The sequence below is a fragment of the Dama dama genome, chromosome 4, assembly GCF_033118175.1.
Source record: "Dama dama isolate Ldn47 chromosome 4, ASM3311817v1, whole genome shotgun sequence".
NCBI classification, from domain to species: Eukaryota; Metazoa; Chordata; class Mammalia; order Artiodactyla; family Cervidae; genus Dama; species Dama dama.
In genome coordinates, this window is record NC_083684.1 from 41,036,257 (window position 1) to 41,058,331 (window position 22,075).

At 42.4% G+C, this 22,075-nt stretch overlaps 1 protein-coding gene across 2 annotated transcripts; it reads left to right on the forward strand.

Moving 5' to 3' along the window:
- The first annotated feature begins 1,040 nt into the window (after nucleotides 1–1,040).
- ZFP90 (ZFP90 zinc finger protein) lies at nucleotides 1,041–20,853 on the forward strand. Of its 2 annotated transcripts, none has more exons than XM_061138820.1 (5): nucleotides 1,041–1,262; nucleotides 1,491–1,559; nucleotides 14,461–14,587; nucleotides 14,915–15,010; nucleotides 18,803–20,853. In XM_061138820.1, exons 2-5 carry the CDS (start codon nucleotides 1,527–1,529, stop codon nucleotides 20,452–20,454), a joined length of 1,908 nt encoding a protein of 635 aa, XP_060994803.1. In that variant the 5' UTR covers nucleotides 1,041–1,262; nucleotides 1,491–1,526; the 3' UTR covers nucleotides 20,455–20,853. The 2 variants fall into 2 exon arrangements, with proteins under 2 accessions (XP_060994803.1, XP_060994802.1); XM_061138819.1 differs by having other exon boundaries at nucleotides 1,049–1,215.
- The last annotated feature ends 1,222 nt before the right edge of the window (nucleotides 20,854–22,075 follow it).

Here is a 22,075-nt window from a genome sequence, read left to right on the forward strand (position 1 = left end):
GGCCCCCTGATGCAAAGAACTGACTCTTTTGAAAAGACTGACGCTGGGAAAGATTGAAGGCAGGAGGAGAAGGGGGCCACAGAGGATGAGATGGCTGGATGGCATCACCAACTCAATGGACATGAGTTTGAGTAAACTCTGGGAGTTGGCGATGGACAGGGAGGCCTGGTGTGCTGCAGTCCATGGGGTCCTAAAGAGAAGGAGAGGACTGAGCGACTGAACGGATAGAACATTGTAATTCCCTGGTGGCTCAGTCAAGTAAAGGATCCACCTTCAACGTAGGAGACACCGGTTGGACCCCTGGGTCTGGAAGACCCCCTGGAGAAGGAAATGACCATCCACTCTAGTATTCTTCTTGCCTGGAAAAATCCCATGGACAGAGGAGCCTGTGGGCTGCAGTCTATGGGATCGCAACAGTCGGACAGGACTTAGCGACTAAACCATAAGAACCACAGTACAGTTTGTTTTTGAATACTGTTCAAGAGGCTACCGGGGGATTCATCTGAAGGCTTTTTGTTTTTTCTTTCTATAGTACCAACTATTTCATCAAGTATTTTAGTCGTAGTATATGTGGTCTGGGGAGTCCGTGTCCAGGCTTTCAGCAGTGACCCACGAGTGAAGACGGCATAGAAGTAACATGTTACCCCGTGCCCTTCACGGTCTTATTCCTATGGCTGAAGTCAGTAAGTGAAACTGTCTTGTTGACATGTTTACCTTTTATGCCTAGTCACAGGAGTGCATGCTCGCTTCGCAAAAGCAGGATCTTTCCTGCCCGATCTATCGGAGTATCCTGCCACGAGCAACACGACCCTGGCACAGAGAAGACGCTCGATGACTGTTACTCGGACGGAGGAGTACTCAAGCTCCACTCTCTGCCCCATTGGGCCCTGACAGCGGTCCCCACCCGGGCGCCTCAGAAAACGCGCGTCCTCTCCGGCAGCCTCGGTGGGACCCAGGCGCGGGCGCCTCTGGGAAGTGTAGTCTCGCGCCCGCCACGGCCGGGTGTGTGGAGGGCGCCAGGCTCCGCGTGCGCAGGCGCACTTCCCGCTCTACCAGGCCGCTGCGGCCATTGTCCAGCAGCGGTGCGGCTAAGGCCGCTTTGGGCTGCCTCGAGCGCTTCAGAATTGCAGAGCACTAAGCCTGCAGCGGGGGCGGGAGCCTCGGCCGGAGCCCCGTGTGGGCCCGAGGCTGCGAAGTCTGGAGCCCCAGCAGGCGGTGATTCCGAGAGCGCGGGTCGGGGCGGCCCCTCCCACGAGCTTGGCGTGCGTGCGCGCGGCCGCGCCCACCGTCCCGCGGGTGGGACTGGGCGTGGCCGGAGGAGGGTGTCCGGCCGGCAGCGAGCCTTTCATTTCTGGGAGGCAGGCCCAGGCGGGGCCCGCGCGCTTCCCCACCTCTCTACTCTGGAGAAGTGGCTGGGGGGCGGAGGCGGGCGGGCCGCGGTGGGGTCGGCGGTCACGGCCGGCTGAGTGGGCCCTCTTCTCTCTCCCCAGACCCTGTCCCTGGAAGCCCTGCCCGGCGACGCAGGGATGGCCCCGAGGCCTCCGACGGCCAGGCACCAGGTGAGCAGCCCGTCGCTCTCCCGGGGTGTATTTGGAGCGGTCATTGTTTTCCACTTGAGCGAATCCCTTTCCCGGCTCTTTCGCCCCCTCCGAGCCTCCTAGCCTTGCGAAACCAGGGTGTCCAGAGCTCGGCGGAGCGGGCTTCTCCGAAGGGGGGCTGCATTGTGGGAAGGAGGGGACCAGGGAGGAGTGGGCTTGTGGGAGGAGTTGAGAGTGGATGGTTTGGGGAGTGCCAATGTTGAGACTCCTGAGTGCCCAGCCAATCCCTTGAACTCTTTTTCGATTAGGTATCTGGAGGGTGGGGTGACAGGATAGAAAACTAGAGGGGAAAGTGACTGTGAGTGAAGGAGAGAGGAGCCCCAGCTTCTGACCCAGGGGCCAGAGAGAGACCTTAAGGGGCCAGAGAAGCCTGGTCTGGACTTGCTTAGGAAGAGGCTGGAGATGGTCTCTTCCCGGGCAAGGAGGGAAACAACAAAGGAAGATTGTCCCATAGCTTTTCGTGTTCTTTTCTGCTTTAACTGGTATAGTAATGCATGTCCCAGGATGTCCAGCCTTCAACTTAATTAATATGATGCTGATTTGTGAACCTATTTATTCTTGTGAGAGAGGAGGTACTTTCTAGAAGCATCCCAACTCTGAGCTTACCCATTGAATTACATAGAGTCTATCCGTGAAAGTATAACAAGGTTCAGTTGGTGTTTTAATCCACACTCTCCTTACAGTTAAGGGGGAAAAAAAATCACAAATTCTGATTGCTAGGGCAGGAGACAGTCGAATCAGATAAAAATTACCGATGTTCTTTAAAGCAGTTTATAATAAATTAAACACAGTATATCATGCCTTTATATTATTTTACTTCTTGTTACATGTTTTCATTTTAATGAGTGAGCCTTCAGGAGTAAGACAAGTAACAAAACTAGAACAAAACAGTTACTTGGTTTGAGGAGAGCCAGAGCAAATCACTGTCATCAGCACCTTTCCACATAAAGTGTTTCCTCAGTAGCTTGTGAGAATTCAGATGACTTAACATACTTAACGCCTCATGGAGGTGATGATCATTTCCACGTTGGGGGTAGGATTATGTTTTGATGGTGAAAATGGATCTGTATTCTGAGCAGTGAATTTAGGGACCTCTTTAACTTTCACTTTTTAGCCTGTGTTCCCTAAAGCACTCTGGTTCAGCTGTATTCTCATAGAATGGCCTGACGGTGTTCACTTGGTTTACCTACCGCAGGCTGCAGTTGATGACCAGGTCAGAGGACAGGACGTGACAGAACACTGGCCCTACAAATGGGGCTTTTTAGGCAGAAATTTCCCTTTGTCAGTGGTTCCCTTTCTGTGAGCATGGCCCTTAGAGGAGTACAAAAGTTGAGTAGTGAGTCATGTGACTACTTATCCAGGAAGTTAATTTAGTAGGGGAAGACAGCCTCATGTAGAAGTATAGCACTAGAAAGGTGGTGTCAAGTGTTGCTGCAGAGATCCAGAGCCTGCTGGGAGTGCAGAAGGGAAAGGAAAGTGTGCCTGCAGGAAAGAGTCAGTGGGGATTGCATCTTTGAATAGGAGCAGGGTCGAAGCAAGTGAAAATGAAGGGAGTGGGAACAGAGCTGATTGGCTGTGGTCAGGGGTTGGGGAGCTTCCCAAGTGGCTCAGTGGTTAAAAAAAATCCACCTGCCAGTACAGGAGATGTGGGTTTGATCCCTGGGTTGGGAAGATCCCCTGCAGAAGGAAATGGCAACCCACTCCAGTGTGTTCTTGCCTGTAGAATCCTGTGGACAGATGAGCCTGGCAGGCTACAGTCCATGGGGTCGCAAAGAGTCTGACACAACTGAGCATCTGGGCACACCGGTTGGGAGGCATAAAGATGAGGGGCCTACACCTGAAACCGTTGTCCTGTATGACAGTGGATGTGGGAAGATGAGAATACAAGGGAGTTTGGGCTTTTTTCTTTTTGGCCTTGGTGTAATCCATCTGTTCATTCAGCAGATAGTCACTGAACCCCTATGTTGTGTTAAGACACTTTTCTGAAGAAGTGAAGTGAAAGTTGCACAGTTGTGTTCAACTCTTTGCGACCCCATGACTATGGAATTCTCCAGGCCAGAATACTGGAGTGAGTAGCCTTTCCCTTCTCCAGGGGATCTTCCCAACCTAGGGATCAGACCCAGGTCTCCTGCATTGCAGGTGGATTCTGGACTAGCTGAGCCACTAGGGAAGCCCAAGACACTTTTCTAGGTGGTTGGGATACATTAGTGAACAAAACTTGTATTGGTCTCTGCTTTTTGTTTACTAATGTTTCCCAACTGCCTAAAAAAGTGTCCTAACATATCATAGGGGTTCTTTATATGCTGAATGACTGTATGAACGAATGAATGGAAGGACGTATGGGAGTTAACATTCAGGTCTGGGGCAGAGTGCTCTGGGTAGGAGAAACAGTGGGATGTGTGTCTGGTGTGTTCAAGGAGCTGCAAGGAGACTGTTGTAGCTTGAGCCCATGTTTTTGAGCTGGGAACTGTACAGTTAAAGATTGCTGTGAATGATGTGCAGGAGCAAGAGTTTGGAAGTTGGGACTCCTGCAGGTAAGACCTTCTCCCAGGTCTTGGCTAGCAAACAATTAAAGTGGCCCTATGGTGGGAGGTCAGTGGGAGCAGAGACGGGCCAGGTGAGGTACCCCTAAGTCTTGGGGATCTATGTATAGATTGTTAGTAAGTATAGCTGTGTGAACACTATGCATTCTTTTTTTTTTATTCCCATTATATGTGTACTGTGTTTTTAGCTAGGATTTTGAAAAGCTGTTTACCATTCTTAAAGTTGAAGCCACCAGAAAAGTAAGAAATGAGGAAGGTTTTGTAAACAAAAGCTGCTTGTGGAGACCAGGTTTCTCGGTGTTGTATCTTGAAGGGGAGGCAATGCAAAGGGACCAGGCCCTGGTGTCTATTGACTTTAGATCGCAAGAGAGCTCTGTGGCTCAGTCATCAGGATGAACATTCCCAGTGAAAGCTGTCTCAGGTCACTGCAACTCAGACATGGTGCTCCCGGGAAACCAAGCCACTTGCTGAACCAGGTCAGGATATTTGTGGTCAGGGATATTCAGGCTCCTTCTGTGCAGAGGCCCCCTTTCTTAACCTCTTCCTGAGCTGACTGACGCTGGTCTTTAAGCTTCAATTCAGACCCTCCTTCCCCTGGGTAAGATCAAGTGCCTCTCCTTGCACCATGCATGCTTGTCATGGTGCTCTCTTGGGTCATGGAGTGCTGCGCTTACCCGTCTGTCTGTGTACGGGCCTTCCTGCTTTTGTGCAGTGGGGCCGCCTGACTTCTTTCATCCTTTGCTCCAAAGTACACATGCTTTAAGTGGGTGTCATGTGAACAAACATTAGTAATCACTTAAGCCTAAGAAGTCATTTTACACTTTCTGCATTTTCTTCTCCTCACATAGCAAAAATGTTATTTTTCCAGTTGTGGTGATGCTCATTTTCTGACAAAGTAACTGCATGAAACAGTGTGACTTTCACTGAACAGTTTTAAGAACTTTGTTTTAAAGACAGTGTTAGTATGTCAAACCCTATTTCTCTAAGACATATTTCAAAAATACAATTCTTTTCCTGACTTTTCTGTGACTTCTGCTACCTTTATTAAAATACATTTTATCAAAGTATGTGAGCATGTATTTAATACAGACTTTTTAGTAGAAAATTCTTTTAGCGCTTCTTTATTTATTCTCATGAATTTCCTTTTCTCCCTATGCATGTTTTTCACTTAAACATTAAGTATAATTTTTGAGATAATCTTTCGTTTTCTAAATCATTTTTAATGGCTGTTCTATATTGCTTTGTATGATATGACAAAATTAACCATTTCTCATAAAACATTTAAATTGCTCTTAAAATTTCTACTATTAATACTGGGATAAAATCCCATTGGTTACAATAGATGATTAAAACATTTTTTTTTAAAATTACATCTGTGTTCTTAAGTAAAGCAACCCTCAGAGCAAGAGGGAGATCTTTGGCAGGTTTTGGTGGCATGCTCACAGTTAATTTGTAGAAACATTTTGATTGATTTTCAGTTCTATCTTTTAAAATAATTTACCTATAAAATATTTGGATCCAGGCTTTTTATAGCAAGGATGATTTTCTCTGTTTCTTCCTCAGTTACTGTCTCTCCTTTTTTCTGCCAACATTGGTGGCCTAGGATTTTAAAATTACCCACTTCACTAAGATTTTTCACATTTCTTAACACACTGTTGGATATTTTATTGGTTTATCCCCTTATTTTTTTTTAATATAACTATTTCTGTGTATTTAAAATTTGAGTTACATTCCAGTCCAATACTCCAGGTGGTTTTCCTAGCTTCTCTCCTTTAAATTTTATTAGATAATTTTTTCCAGTGGTGAGAAACCAGGCTCTCAACATTCTCAATACATTGACTTATCTGCTCAGTGTTTCTGGTATCTCAGCCATGCTAACCATTTCTTCCACCCGCCCTCAGCACTCTTGATGCAGGTGGGTACATCGCCACACCATCTTTCTCATCTCCCAAGGCAGGGCTGTTCTGACTCTTCAACTTAAGAAGGGAAGGCAGAAGAGAAATGTACAAAATGCAAGGGAGAAAGGAGAATCTGCAGTAAAGAGGAGTAGAAGGCTAAGTCAGTTGAATTTTAAATATTAAATCCATCCTTTGCTTCCTCTAATAAACATCATTTAGTCTAGTCAAGGTATATTGTCCATTGATATTGCTGGAATTTTTTCATCTTAAGATTTTGCATCTAAATTCATAAGATAGCGATCTCTAACTTTAGTTTACTGAAATGTCTTAAAGGTTTTGGTGTCAAGGTTGTACTGGCCTCATGAAATGAACAGGAAAGGTCCCACCTTCCTTTCTCTGGAAAAGTTTATAAAGGTTTGGTATTCTTTTTTAAACATTTAGAATGACTACAGTGAGTGCAGACATCTGTTTCTATGAGTTTTCCTTCTAGGTAGATTTTTAAATACGAGTCATGGATTGTTTGCAGTTTTGATGAGATACAGTCTACCTCTGGGATGACCTTGTGCTTTTATTGATGGCATGCTGTGTTCTCTAAGAGTCTGTTCTACTGGCAGCTCATGAATTCTGTTCATTTTCTCCCCCCACTACTGTGTTTTTCAGCTTAGATTTTTCAAGTTCCTGCCCTGTGTCGGTATTCCGAAAATTTCAAGAAACTGGCTATGTGTTTGAAGCCGCTTATGTTTAAAAAATTTTCACTCCAGCCTTGGCTGCCAAAGTTCTGCCATTCCCTGGTTTCTGATCTCCCTTAACCCCCACCCGTGACCTCCGCAAGCTATAGCCCTCTGCCCGAGACGGGCTCAATATTCAGGTTCCTTCCTGTAGCCAAAATCGACTAGTGCCCCCAGGAAAAACAACTATATTTTCCCATATCCTTTCTGTCATTTACTTCTATCCCGAATATTGACATTCTAGCCCTTTCTGTTTCTACACCAATAGGTTGCATTTAACTAGATGCTTTTTGTGAATTGCTTTTCTTGTTGTTCTGGTCGGCTGCAAACTACTGTATCTTACCCTGTGGTAGAATCTATTTGTGTTTTTAAAGGTCCATCTAGTGTATATGTTTGCATATAAGTATTCTGCTTTTCAAAAAAAAAAAAAAAAACATTGTATCACATATGAAACCTGTTAATTATCTGGAAAGTAAAGTTGGGTGCTATAAATCACTTCACAGCAGGATGGCATTTGGCCAAACCGTTAAAACACTGGTAGTGCAGAACTTGTGTTCCATACTCATTTCCGCTACACCTAGTAGTCGCATTCAAGGCAACCTGTATTGCCCCTTTGATCGATCATTTCAGAACAGGCCACTCAAGATTAGTCTGCCTCAGGATTATTCAAAAAAATTCTGCTGGCAGGCTCCTGTCCTATATATATCACCAAAACCAAGGTATCTTTCTTTGTCCACCTGGACATCAGAAAATCTTGCTGGTGGGTCTTCTTGCTAAAAATCTTCCTTAGTTTGTATATGCCTGAGCAATAGACATTTGTTTCCCCTTATTTTAAATTTTATTTATTTTTATTTCTTCCTTCACTAGATTTGTCAGAGATTTTTCTCTTTGACCAGCATTTCAGAGGAGCCAGCTTTTAGATTTGGCTATTAATGCCACCATTTTGCCATTTACCCCTGCTTTTTGTAATTTAAGAACAGAATTCACTAATTTTTATATATATATATTTTTAATTTTTATATTTTTTAATCCTCAAAATAACCCCTCATTTTCCTTTGGTAAGAATTACCCAGACCCTATTCATTTACTCAGCAGACATTTTTGGAACGCCTTCTCTGTGCCAGGTGGTATTCTTAGCCAGAGTCACCCTTCAGAACCAGTCAGGAGAAGGTGCCTGCTTCCTGTGGGCTGGCAGTAAGGAGTCAGTGAGAAAATTTAGTGAGAGGGTGTGTGGGCTGTGGTGAATGCTCAATAAATGTTAATTGTTGCTTTTTTATGATGTATCACATGAGGGGCTTTTAAATGTTGCCTGGTAGGGCCCTTCATGTTTGGCCAATTTTTCTAAATTGCCCATGTGATTCTGGAAAATTCCAACATACATAGTTTTGAAAATACTGAAGTGAAAAGAAGTCTGAGAAATTGTTGAGGGGGAAGAACATGAAAATATAGCTACAGTTCTGAAATGGAGATAGAGACCAAATACCAGAGGTGGCAGGGGGAGGATGAGGGATCTGGAAAAGCTTCAGAAAGGAAGAGACTGTTGAACTAGTTCTAGAAGGATGACTCAGAATTTTTTGTCTAGAGCTGAGGGAAGAAAATAAACGATGGTCAGAACAGGATGTGCAAAGGCAAGGAAACATGAAAGAGTAATAATATAGTCAGGGCAAAGAGTCCCACTTGTGGAAAGCATGGGATGTATGGCAGGATGCAAAATTATAAGAGAAAGATGATTCAGTCACCTAGAGAGAATGACCTGAGCTGGAGATCTAGAACAATTTAGAACAGTGTTAGCCAAAACAAGCATAATACAAGCTACATGGATAATTTAAAATTTTCTAGTAGCCACAATGTTAAAAAAAAAAAAAAAAAGGTGAAGTTAATTTTAGCAGTGTATACTATTTAATATAGCCAAAATCTTACCATTTCTACACCAATCAACATTTTAAAATTATTAATGACATGTTTTACTTTTTTTTTTTTGTACTGAGTCTTTGAAATCCATTGTTTCACAGTTAACTGCATGTCCTAATTTGAACTAGCCACTTTATAAGTATTCAGTGTTCACATGTGGCTAGTGGATACTGTATTAGACAGCATAGATCTAGAGAGTTAGGGCATTGTGTGGCCAATTGTATATAATGTACATAATTAAATACTACATTTTATATTAAATAAAGATTATAAATATATATATAGTATAAATATAATATTTTAAAATATATAACAAATAAATAAGATTATTTTTACTCATTAGCTGCCAGGCTCTGGTTTTCAGCTTTGCGAAGTTTTAAAACTGCAAAGTTTCCTGAGTGTTAGTTTTAGGGGAGCTCTCCCACCGGGTTGGTATAGGGTAGAGTCGGAGGGACATGTCGCCTTACAGTTGTAAATGGCCTTTCTGGATATACTGTTTCACCCTTCTGCTGGTAAAACTCTTTATTTCTTCAGTTCAGGGGGTCTGTGTCATAGATGAGAAAATTTGATCTCCAGGAGGTGTGTGTGATTTGCCCAAGAAAACTACACATTTATTAGTTGTGGAGCCTTTTAGGGGCCCATAACATTGGGTCTTCTCAACTTAGCATGTGCTGTTTCCAGTTCTTTGCTTTGGGCTTCATCTTTTGGCCAAGGTCCTCTTTATGTCAGCATGAGGGAGGGGAATATTTAATACTCCTTGTTAATTTTTAAAAGGTACTGATTATGAGTTCCAGTTATATCTGAAAGAAGGATAAGCAGTGTTTGCAAGACATCACTGGATCATTACAGTCTGAGGTGTGACTTGCTTTGGAATGCCCTAAAGGTGATCTAATTCAGAGTGGCTGACTCACACCAAGGCTCTTTTTACCTATTTAATCTTGCAAACTCTTGACTGTCCTTATGTCCCGAAATGGTTCTGGCCTCTGAAGATTTGAAGGTTCTTGAGACAAGGAACTTGACCTGCTAGAAGACCACTGAACAATAGGTAACAGTCACTGTAATGTAGTCTTACGAGCTGTGCTGAAAAGAAGCCCAGGGAGGGAGCTGTGGTGGGGTGGACTTAGCCCAGACCTGTAGGTAGGAATAGAGCCCTGAGGAGAGAACTTGACTGAGTCTTGGTGGGAGAGTAAGTGTTAGTCAGGCAGAGGAGGGAAGACCAACCTTTTGAAGTTCGTTTTGTGTCAAGGAGGTGTAAATGTTCTCCACACTGAACCATGGTGTACAAGGGAAACAGCAGCCAGAGCTAAGGCTGCGGAATTAGGTGAGGACTAGGTTAGGAAGGGCTCAGGAGCTCACAACAAGGAGTCTAATTTTTAATCTCAAGGAAAGTTTATTAAATATTTACGGAGCACCTGCTCTGTTAGCTGTAGAGAAAATAGGTAATGTTCCTTCTCTCCTGGAATTTATATTCTGCTGTGGGATGCAGCCTATAAACAAATGAAAATATCACGTATCAGGTATAAGGACTATGAAAAGGGAAAAAGAAAACAGAGTGACAGTTGAGGGATGGGGGGGTTGCTATTTCATATGATGTGGTCAGGGAAGGTTGCTCTAGTGAAGTGACATTTGAACAAAAAGCTGAAGAAAGTGAGTGGGGAGCCATGTGCATATCTGCAGGAAGAGACTTCCAAGTCAAGGAACAGGCAGAGCAAAGACCTCAAGGTGGAAATATGTGCAGGAGTTGTTAGGAGGGTGGGGTGAGTGAAGGTAAGAGAGCAGTAGGTTGAAGATGAGGTTTAAGATGAAGGCAGGGAGATGGGGCAGGGGACGGATTGTGAAGGACTGTGTAGCTACTGTAGAGACTTAGAGTTTTACGTGGGGTGAATTGGGATGCCATCAGAGGCTTTTTTAAGCAAAGGAATGACATGCTCTGAAAGGTTTTAAGAAGATGAGTCTAGGTGTTATATGGAAAACAGACTTGGGAGGGTTGGGGCATGAGTGGAAAAGGAGGGACAAGGTAGGAGATTGTAGCAATGATCCAGGTAAGAGATGATGGTGGCATGCGCTGAGTGAGGGCAGTAAATGTTGGGAAAAGTGGGAAGAAATGAAGGGTTTGTATGCATGATCAAATGTGTTTTAGAGAAGTGACTCTAATAGTACATAGGAAAGAATTGATGAGACCATGAGTAGTAGAACAGGTTAGTTGTCCAACCAGGGCAAGAAGTGATGAGTGTCATGGACTAGACATGTGTTTACTGGTCAGCACATACTTTACCATTCATTCAGCCTATTTGGGGAAGCAGAATAAAGTCAAGAGTCCATGCTTTAAACATAGGGAACCAGTTAAGCAAAGGAATCCAGGTTGGTTGGCAGTTCTGTTCCTAAACCACAGGGGCTGTGTGTTTAGAGGACAGAGTAGGAATAGAAAGGTGTTACTTTTCACAACCTAACTTAAAATGTCTGCTTTGGTCCAAACCTTTTCCCTGCTGGTCATCTGCATCCCAAGACCAGCCTCCCTTCTCTCATTTGTCAGTCCCAGGACCAGATTCCCATTCTTTCTTCTCCCCTCTTAATGGTACTTACCCCTCAAGGCCCAGTACATAAGCTTCCTTAAAGTTTCTCTCCTGTGCCCAGAACATTGGTAGCACCTTACTTTACTATATATTGTCTCATACCATGTTTTAATAAATAACACATTTTAAAATAAACTGAAACCTATTCAAGGGCTGCAGTGTTTTTCATTTGCATTTTTATTCTACCACAGTGCATATGGTAAAGCCAGGTACCTAATAGATATCTAATGTCTTTCTTTTCTTTTTAATCTAGTATCATCTTACCTGGCACAGTCAGATTCCTGACCTCTGTCAGAAAAATCTACCACATTTCAGCCCTTCGCTGTTCTTGTGGAGACATAGCCACAGTGTTGAGCAGAGGTGTGATAGGGAGGAACCATTGTTGTTTATGAATGTGATCATGCACCTCAGTCACGAGATGGGGGCCACTCCCCTTTTTCTCTAAAATTCAGATCTCAGCCATCTCCTTAAGGCTCAGCTCAGTCTGGAAACAGATATTTAGTGTTGGGTCAGATACTTACTGGACAATGGTATTTTAGAGTTAAAAAAAGAAAAAATATGGCCCCTGCCCTCATAATGCTCACCATCTAACTAGGAAGTTCAGTCGCTCAGTCGTGTCCAACTCTCTGCGACCCCATGGAATGCAGCACACCAGGTTTCCCTGTCCATCACCAACTCCCGGAGCCTACCCAGACTCATGTCTGTCACTCGGTGATGCCATCCAACCATCTCATCCTCTGTTGTCCCCTTCTCCTCCTGCCTTCAATCTTTCCCAGCATCAGGGTCTTTTCCAGTGAGTCACTTCTTCACATCAGGTACCCAAAGTATTGGAGTTTCAGCTTCAGCATCAGCTTCCAATGAATATTCAGGACTGATCTCCTTTAGAATTGACTGGTTGGATCCCCTCACAGTCCAAGGGACTCTCAAGAGTCTTCTCCAACATCACAGTTCAAAAGCATTAATTCTTCGGTGCTCAGCTTTCTTTATAGCCCAACTCTTACATCCATACATGACTACTGGAAAAGCCATAGCTTTGACTAGACAGACCTTTGTTGGTAGAGTAATGTCTCTGCTTTTTAATATGCTGTCTAGGTTGGTCATAACTTTTCTTCCAAGGAGCAAGTGTCTTTTAATTTCACGGCTGCAGTCACCGTCTACAGTGATTTTGGAGCCCCAAAAAATAAAGTCTGTCACTGTTTCCATTGTTTCCCCATCTGTTTGTCATGAAGTGATGGGACTGGATGCCATGATCTTAGTTTTCTGAATGTTGAGTTTTAAGCCAGCTTTTTCACTCTCCTCTTTCACTTGTCATCAAGAGGCTCTTTAGTTCTTCTTCGCTTTCTGCCATAAGGGTGGTACCAAGGATTAAATAGATTACTAGGTCTGTTTAAATAGTTGTGGATTTGCAGAGTGGCTTAAAGCACATCATATGGGGATTGACCCTCTATTGGGAGATCAGAAGACCTCAGTGAAGATGTGCTAATCTACCTCCGAAGTGTGAAATGTAATTAACAAGGGACAGATGGACGGGAGGGTGGAGAGAGGATGATGTCTTCCAAGAACTTGAGAATTCCTGTTCAGTTATGGCTCAGCACACAGGGAGGGCATGAAATCAGGCAGAAACCATGTAACTTTCCCTCACTGCTCCAGCAATCTCATGGCCCTGCTTTGCTGCTGATCGTCTTTACATACTTTATTATGTACTTCTTGAGTTAGAAATTGGTTTAACCAAGACCAAAGGACATATTTCATACTGAGCATGATGACAGGTGTCTTAACAAGGCTTGGTGAGGCAAGACAGAAATCAACACATGAAAAACAGAACTTGACTATTCAGAGGCATGGAAGTCTTTAGCCAGCCTGGTTTCAGTGGGTGGTGAGGAAGGAGTGACTGGAGGGAAGTACAGCATGCAAAATATCTCTCATCTGGCAGTTCTAATTCTAGCTAGCCAGTCTACAGAAATTCTAGCATATTTGCCCAAAGAGTGTATTGCAGTGATGCTTGTAATAGCAAAATATTGGAACTAATCCAAATATCCAAAAGGAATTGGTCCATTTATTCATTCACCAAGTATTTTTTTCAGCACCCACTATGTGCTGGGCATCACTTTTGGCACTTGAGGGGCATATAACTGTGAATAAGGTAGTCAAGTCCCTATTCTCACAGAGTGTGCAGTCAGGGAGACAGAAAAGCTAACAAGAAATTCCAGATAATTATTAGAAGTACAAGCATCCTTTTAAATCTGCATCTGTTTGGTTCCTGAGTTAAAGTTCAGGTGGCAGGAATTTGGACAGTGAGAGATACTTGTCTGTGCTAGGAGGAAAATTAAGCATGGTAATATGACGCATAGTAAATTAGAAGGAGGTGCTGAGACACCTTTTCTCAGGTGGCAATTCTGGATGTGAGACCTAAAGGACTAGTGACTGGTTGTCAGCCATGTGGGAATCCGGTGCCCAGGGTGGGAAGAAGCTTGATGTGTTCAGGGATCAGCGAGGTCAGCAGGGCCAGAGCCCAGTGAGGGATGGAGCGAGTTTGAATCTTATTCTTAGCACAGTGGAGTGCTGTGAGTTTTAGGTGATGGGTGTGTGATGGTACTCCAAATGTACTCTGGAGTGCTGTGAAGCAATTCAAAGTAATGAGGTGAAAGTATACAAAGCACTAAGGGAAGACTTCCAAGATACATAGCTAAATGTAAAAGCAGGATGTAGAACAATATAAATGATAGTTCATAAAACAAGACCGTGTGGGGGAGGGGAGAGGGTGAAGGAAACGTGGAAAGGGACGGCTTAGTATATACACCAAACTGTTAATAGTAGTTACTTGTAGGGAGTTTAGTGGAATTTGCAATGGGGGTGAAGGGGTGCAGTCACTTTTTATTCCCTGCTGTATTTGGGTTTTGTAGCAAAGACAGTGCATGGGCAGTGAGGAATTAGTGATAATATAGAAAGACTTGGCTTTGAAGGTAACAAGAAGACAGCTAAGTAGGCTTACAGGATTGTGGAATATATTGCCCCTCATGACTTTCCTGTGTGCCATATTAGATTCTCTATAAAATTATATAACAACTAGTATATTTAACCCACTTTACTACCTCAGGATATCAAACATGTGATCACCTTTTCTGATAGACCCTATAGTAGGTTCCCAGTACTGCCATGGGAACATTTGTGGGGTTGATCCCTACTTGAGCAAAAATGTGTTCCTACAGGAATCACTGACATTTAAGGATGTAGCTGTGAACTTCACCCAGGAAGAATGGCACCACGTGGATGCTGCTCAGAGGCGCTTGTACAGGGATGTGATGCTGGAGAACTATAGCCACTTGGTTTCTCTTGGTAAGGACCACATCTTCTTGTCTATGTATTGGCAGGTTTTCCCTTTCTCAGATGTTCAGATTGTGGGGCTCATAGTTTGGGTGACTGTGAGCAGGGTGTTCAGGGTTAGAGTTTGTTCATCTTGTTGAGACCCAGGTTTATGGGTTTCTGAGCCTGCTTTTTAGGTAAATAGGAACCAGAAATAGGCCATTTGATTGCATGACTCCTCAAGTTGCACCTTTTTTTCCCCTTCAGAGTTACTGAGGATCAAGTCCTAGTTCTGACTTGTAGAGGGTTCTTTGTCAACTTACATAAACAACCAAATCTTATGTGTTTACCTATGAGCAGGATATCAAGTTTCCAAGCCAGAGGTGATCTTCAAATTGGAGCAAGGAGAAGAACCATGGATAGCAGAGGGAGAAATCCAAAGACCTGTCTGTCCAGGTAAATGAGGGAGGATCCAAGAGTCAGTGCAGAATGTGGCACAGCTGAGGGAGAGGGAAGCACCTTCACTTTGCTGCCTTGGGAGCTTCCCCATAAGAGCTGCACAGTCTCCTGGATGACACCTCTGTGTATCTCCCTTCTCCAGTAGGGTTTGTTGCTATTGATAGGTCTCAGAGGAAAAGGTACCCCTTTTTCCTTTGTGAAAGTAGCCCTTTGTCTTACTCAGAATGCCATCTCTCCCTGTCTTGTAACCCTACTTCTGGATCATTTTCTCCTCTAGTATCCTCAGTCTCCCTGCATTGTTTGGAGATCTCTCTTCTTACTCATTCAGATATTAATTGAACTCCCGTGTCTCCTCTTTGTTTCGTGTCTCTGCTTTCACTGTCAATGCCCAGACTTGTAGGGAATACCCATAATCTTGAGTCTCCTTCCCTCCAGGCTTCTTTGCCTGATTGTACTCCTGTTCCACCGGTCTGGGGAGCACTGTCCTGCACTCCTGCCCGTCTGATTCATTTCCTCCCTCCAGAGTTCCTTGAGCATCCTTCTCTCCTGACTTGCCCACTTGTTCAGTGCTTCTTGGCTTCAGGTCTTTGGCTTTTCTTGCTTTTCCCTCCTGGTGAATCTGTCTTAAGGAGCCTGCCTTCTGGCTTCCTCTTCGTTCTTTCTATATTGTGCTTAGTTGCTCAGACATGTCCGACTCTTTCCTACCCCATGGACTATAGCCTGCCAGGCTCCTCTATTCATGGGGATTCTCCAGCAAGAATACTGGAATGGGTTGCCGTGCCCTCCTGCAGGGCATCTTCTCAACCCAGGGATCGAACCCAGGTCTCCCACATTGCATGGCAGATTCTTTACTGTCTGAGCCACCAGGGAAGCCTGAGTACTGGAGTGGGTAACCTTATCCCTTCTCCAGGGGAACTTCCAGAGCCAAGAATCAAACCGATGTCTCCTGCATTGCAGGTGGATTCTTTACCAGCTGAGCTACTTGGGAAGCCCATTCTATATTACTTCCCTGTAAAAGGGTGCCTGCCTTCTGGTAGTCACAGGTCTTTATTCTGTGCTATAGACTCAGAATTGTCCTTACTTATACCCTGGTCACTTTTTTTTCTCTCCCTTCCCACAGGACCCCTCCAATGCAAGTCCCACAGAGTTCTTATTAAAGATGTAAAATCTAAGTTAATCATTTTGCATCCCCAGACAGCACATTTTGCTACCTTACCTATTACCCATTTCTTCTCTTGCCCATTAGGAATTATCAGATTGCCAGTTCCTCAGGCCAGAAACCACAGTCAGTCTAGTCTTTTTCTTTCAATCCAAGTTATTTTCCTCCTTTGAGAAGTATCTTAGATTTTCCTGCCTTTTAAGTTGGACTGGTGATATCCTAAACCATGCCTCAGATTTAGATTACTATAATTCCCGGTTGAAATTGCTCACTCTATCTTATCTTTTTGTAATCCATATTGGGTTTTTTAAATCATAGTTTTATTGAGGTATAATTGACATACCATAAAATTCTCCCTTTAAAAGTGTACATTTCAGTGGTTGTTTTGGGATAAATACAGAGTTATGCACCACTATCTAATTAAGCAGAACATGTTCAGTATCTCCAAAAAGAAATCTTATACCCATTAGCAGTCGCTTTCTACTCCTCACTCCCCCCAGCTCCTGGCAACCATTAATCTACTTTTTGTCTCTATGGACTTGCCTATTCTGGATATTTTCTATAAATGGAATCATAATATTTAGCCCTTTGTGATTGGCTTCTTTCACTTAGCTTAAGGTTCATTCATGTTGTAGCATGTATCAGAACTTCATCCCTTTGAATTGCTGAGTAATATTGCATTGTATGGATATATCACATTTTGTTTATTCATCACGTCATGGACCATGTTGAAATTTAATGCTTTATCTCATAAACTGCCAGTCTCTGAAAGAACCTTTTACCTCATTATAGGAAGCAGAAACTCCCTTGATTTTTAAGGTCCCCATCATACCTTCCAGTAATATCTTTCTGTTCCTGCCAGAGAGAGCTCCACCTAGGTTGAATTTCTTTTTGAAGTTACAGACCTGAGTACATTTCACCCTTACATACTTGCTGATGTTCTCTGTAAGAAGTATGCAGTTTCCCTCATTAGATAATAGTTTCTCTCTGTCCAAAGCCATCTATAAGGTCAAGGTCTCTCTAATTCATAAAACCTAATATATGCTAATATACTTGTTTCTTTCTTCCCTGGTCACAAATACCATTTATATCATCTCTACCACACAAAATCAAATTTACTACATGCCATCTGTTGGTTTTTTTTTTTTGGTCATCAAAAGATTGTCTTGTTTTTATTCTTAGATTTTTTAAGCTCCTGGAGTGTCTATTTATTGTGTTTCTAAATGTTTTCCCTCTGTGTTGCAGAGCATATAGAAGGCAGTCAGAAAATTATTGATTGTTATGGAATCTTGCTGGAGAAAGAACTTTCTCATTCATTAATTTCACCAAACATTTCTTGAATGTCCCACTGAGAAATATTCTAAAAGGAATACAAAGTATTCTCTGTCTTCAGGAATTTAGAATTGAGTCTTGTTCCAGGGTAAGGAATTTGGGAATTTAGGGTTCTTTAGTTACTGTTTTCTTTCCCCTTCTAATGTTTATATGAAAATTTTCAAAATTTGAGAAGTTGAAAAGATACAGTGAACACCATATACTACCACCATGATGCTATAATTGTTAACCTGTTGTTATATAGTAACCTATTATGTTTGCTTTATCACATAATTCTTTATCCATCTATTAATCTGTCTTACTTTTGATGCATTTCCTAGTGAGTTGCAGACATGAGTACATTTCACCCCTGTATACTTCAGCATGTATATCATTGACAGGAGTTCAATATTTGTTCATAGTTCTTTTCTTTTTAATTAAAAAAATATTAATTACAGTGAAATTTACACCTCTTATAAGCACCATCTGTTTGACTTTGACACATGCATTCTCCCATCTAACCCAAACTTCCGTTGATATGGAACATCTCCAGCATTCCAGAAACCTCCCTCCCCTTATTTTTTAAAAATTACCATTCTTAGAACCTAGACAGTAATTAATTTTCTGTTAGTATTCAGAGGTTAAACAAAGGTTTAAAGGTCTAACTTTTTAGGCAAATTAAAATAAATTGTTTTTGCTTAGGAGAGGTGATTAATGTAGAATCAGAACTCAAATAGACTACAACCACAGCTCTAGTTGTAAGGGCAAGGATGATTTGCCTCTTGAAATATTACTTTTTTATCTGCTTGGGAAGTATAGCCCTCTATCTCTAGTTACGTCAAAAAATCATTTCAGTTAGTTCACTGGCTACAGATTTTCTCAGCAAGGTTTGAAGATCTGAAGCCTCAGAAGTGACTTTTAAGAAATTATGAAATGACTGTATTAGGAAGACAGATTCCATGGCAGTTTGTAAAATGGACAAAGAGGCATGAATAGCAGATAGGACTCTGCATGAAAGACTATGATCCTATTCTGTTTGTATCTGTGCCTAACTCTCTCATGCTCACTGGTTCCCTTACTCCCTAACAAGCCCTTCTATGTAGGCTTTCTCATTCTGGACTTATCCTTCATGATATCTCTGTAATGATAGCTCTGTCATCTCTCTCCACTCTTCCTTTCTCCATTCAGGGTCTTCTTTTGAAGTTATTGGACTAATTTCAAAACAAAGTGATGTATAATTGCTGTCTTTTCATTCCTACTGTAGCAGTTTGTTTTAACAGAGGGGAATAGGGGATGTTTGCACTTTGGGTTTCTTTCAGACTGGAAGACCAGGCCTGAAGCCAAATCTTCACATCTGCAGCAGAGCATATCTAAAGTATCCCTTAGCACAGATGAGCTCTCACATACCATGGGAGAAGATGCTTGGGACCTTAATGGCCAGTTAGAAAGGCATAAGGAAAACTGGAAGAGACATCTGGGGCCAGATTCATCCACCCGGAAGAAAATAATCACACCAGAGGAAACTTGTGAGCAAAATACATTTGGTGAAACCTGTAGATTGAACACAGACCTGGTTACACAACTGAACATTCCTCCAGGGTCTAGTGAATGTGATACCTTTGGGAGCAATTTGGGACATAATTCAGACTTACTTAATCAGAATAATATCCTTGCAAAAAAGAAACCTTATAAATGCAATAAATGTAGAAAAGCATTTATTCACAGATCATCTCTGACTAAACATGAGAAAACTCATAAAGGAGACGGAGCTTTCCCCACTGGTACAGATCAGGGAATTTACCCTGGAAAGAAGCACCATGAATGTACTGACTGTGGGAAAACCTTTCTCTGGAAGACACAACTTACTGAGCATCAGAGAATTCACACTGGAGAGAAACCCTTTGAATGTAATGTGTGTGGGAAGGCCTTCAGGCATAGCTCCTCCCTAGGTCAGCATGAGAATGCTCATACTGGAGAGAAACCCTATCAGTGTAGTCTTTGTGGGAAAGCCTTCCAGCGCAGCTCCTCTCTCGTTCAGCACCAGAGAATTCACACGGGAGAAAAACCTTATCGATGTAATTTGTGTGGGAGGTCATTTAGGCACGGCACATCCCTCACTCAGCATGAGGTTACACACAGTGGAGAGAAACCCTTCCAGTGTAAGGAATGTGGGAAAGCTTTTAGTCGATGTTCTTCTCTTGTCCAACATGAGAGGACACATACAGGAGAGAAACCTTTCGAATGTAGCATATGTGGGAGAGCTTTTGGTCAGAGCCCATCCCTTTACAAACACATGAGGATTCATAAGAGAGGCAAACCATACCAAAGCAATAACTATAGCATAGATTTCAAGCACAGCTCATCTCTTACTCAAGATGAAAGCAATGTCACTGAAGTGAAATCCTATCATTGCAATGCCTGTGGGGAAGACTTTAGTCACATTGCAGACTTCTCTGACCATCAGAGGATCCACACTGGAGACAAGAACCCCTATGATTGTGAGCAGGCCTTCATTCAACAACCTATTTCTCACCCTGGTGAGAAACCCTATCAATGTAATGTATGTGGAAAAGCTTTCAAAAGGAGTACGAGTTTCATAGAGCATCACAGAATTCATACTGGGGAAAAACCATATGAATGTAATGAATGTGGAGAAGCTTTCAGTCGACGCTCATCACTGACTCAACATGAGAGAACCCACACTGGAGAGAAACCCTATGAATGTATTGACTGTGGGAAAGCCTTCAGTCAGAGTTCATCCCTCATTCAGCATGAGAGAACTCATACTGGAGAAAAACCCTATGAATGTAATGAATGTGGGCGAGCTTTCCGAAAGAAGACCAATCTGCATGATCATCAAAGAATCCATACTGGAGAAAAACCCTATGCTTGTAAGGAATGTGGGAAAAACTTCAGTCGAAGCTCAGCTCTTACTAAACATCTGCGAATTCATACACGAAATAAACTCTAAGGCCCTTGACATTAAGAAATACGAAGAAAGCTTTAGTTAAAATATTACTCAGTATCAGACGATTCTTACTGGAGAGGAAGCTTGAGGATATAATGAATTGTGTGTGTGTGCATGCACACATGCATGCAGGTGTGTATGCTTGTGCGCATTGTGTGTTGAGAAATCTCTGTACTAGCAGTGTTTTTTTTAATAAAAGCCACATTCTCAGATCTGATTACATACATGTGAAAACAACTACAGACATATAACCTGTTAGAAATGACATGCCTATATATTGGACTTTGTAAAGCTTTTGAATATATGTATGCAGGGAATCACCAACTTTCAACAATTTAATTTGTAACTCTCAGTGTTTACAGCCTTTTTTAATAAATAAAACTCCCACAGTGATGACCAAAACTCATTTTTAAATTGTTTGACAAATGAATTCAACTGCAGCTCTTACATTAAATTTACCATGGAAACCAGTTTCACCTCCAGGAATTCACCGTTCAAAGAATTAAATCAGCTAGTCCAGCCTCTTCCTTGTACAGATGAAACTGAAAGCCAAAGATGTGAAGTGGTTTGCAAGCCTGATACAGTTTATAACAGTAAAGCTGGGTGGAAAATGCAGGACTTCTGGATCTTTGGCCCCATGGTCTTGCCACTGAAAAGATATTTTGGAATTCAGGGCTTTAAAATAAGTTTTAAAATAAATCAGATGCACAAATATTTAACAAGCACTCAGGAGTTGAATATAAGAGGCAGCAAGACATATGCAAATTTGTCATACTTATTTAAAGCTGCCTGTTGGAAGCTTACAACCAAAGTTGTAAATAGTTGAGCTACTAATGACTTCTTTCCTTTTCCCAAGTATCATATTTCAGAAACATGTGGTCAGTTTCATAGAATTTATTAAGCCTTCCTGCTGTGCTTTTCATGATCCTCCCATGAGAAAGCACTGCGCCAAGTTTCCTATATTGATTTGATCAATGGGAAAACAGCACAGATCCATAGACAAAAAAAATCCCCCAATTTAATTTTACTCTAAAGTATGAATCCAGTTATCTATTGTCATAAAACTTGCCTTTAAATCAGTTTAGGGAATCAGCATATAGCGGATCATTTTGTGTGCCAAGGAAATTTTCACCATTAAAAAATTAACTTTTTTGGCTCTATGGTGCTTTTCTATCAGTAAAGCATGAGGTAAGCTTCAGGAGCCCACTCTAGTCATTAATATCCCTTAAAGCCTCCCATGGGCTGTTCTAAAGGAATTTCCAGAATCTGTTCATTCAGTGGCACCAGTAGTGCAGATAAACTTGGGAGCAACTGTGGAAATTGACACCTTTCATGAAAGAGCCTCTGCCCCTGCCCCCAGAATAAGCAGATTTTTCCATCCTAATGATGAATCATGGGGAGGAATGATAAGGGTTGGTGTTGATGGTAATCCTTTTCTACTGGCTTCTCTGCATGCCAGGTAGCAGGAGCTATCCTTTTTGTCTCATCCTGGATAACATGATGCAGCTCCGAAACATCCTTCATAATCCTTTGCAGGAAAAATGTGTGTGGGGTCAGAAATGTGGGATGTCTAGCCCAGTGCATTTATCACATGTGAAGCAGGATGGGTTATTCTGTAGCAGAT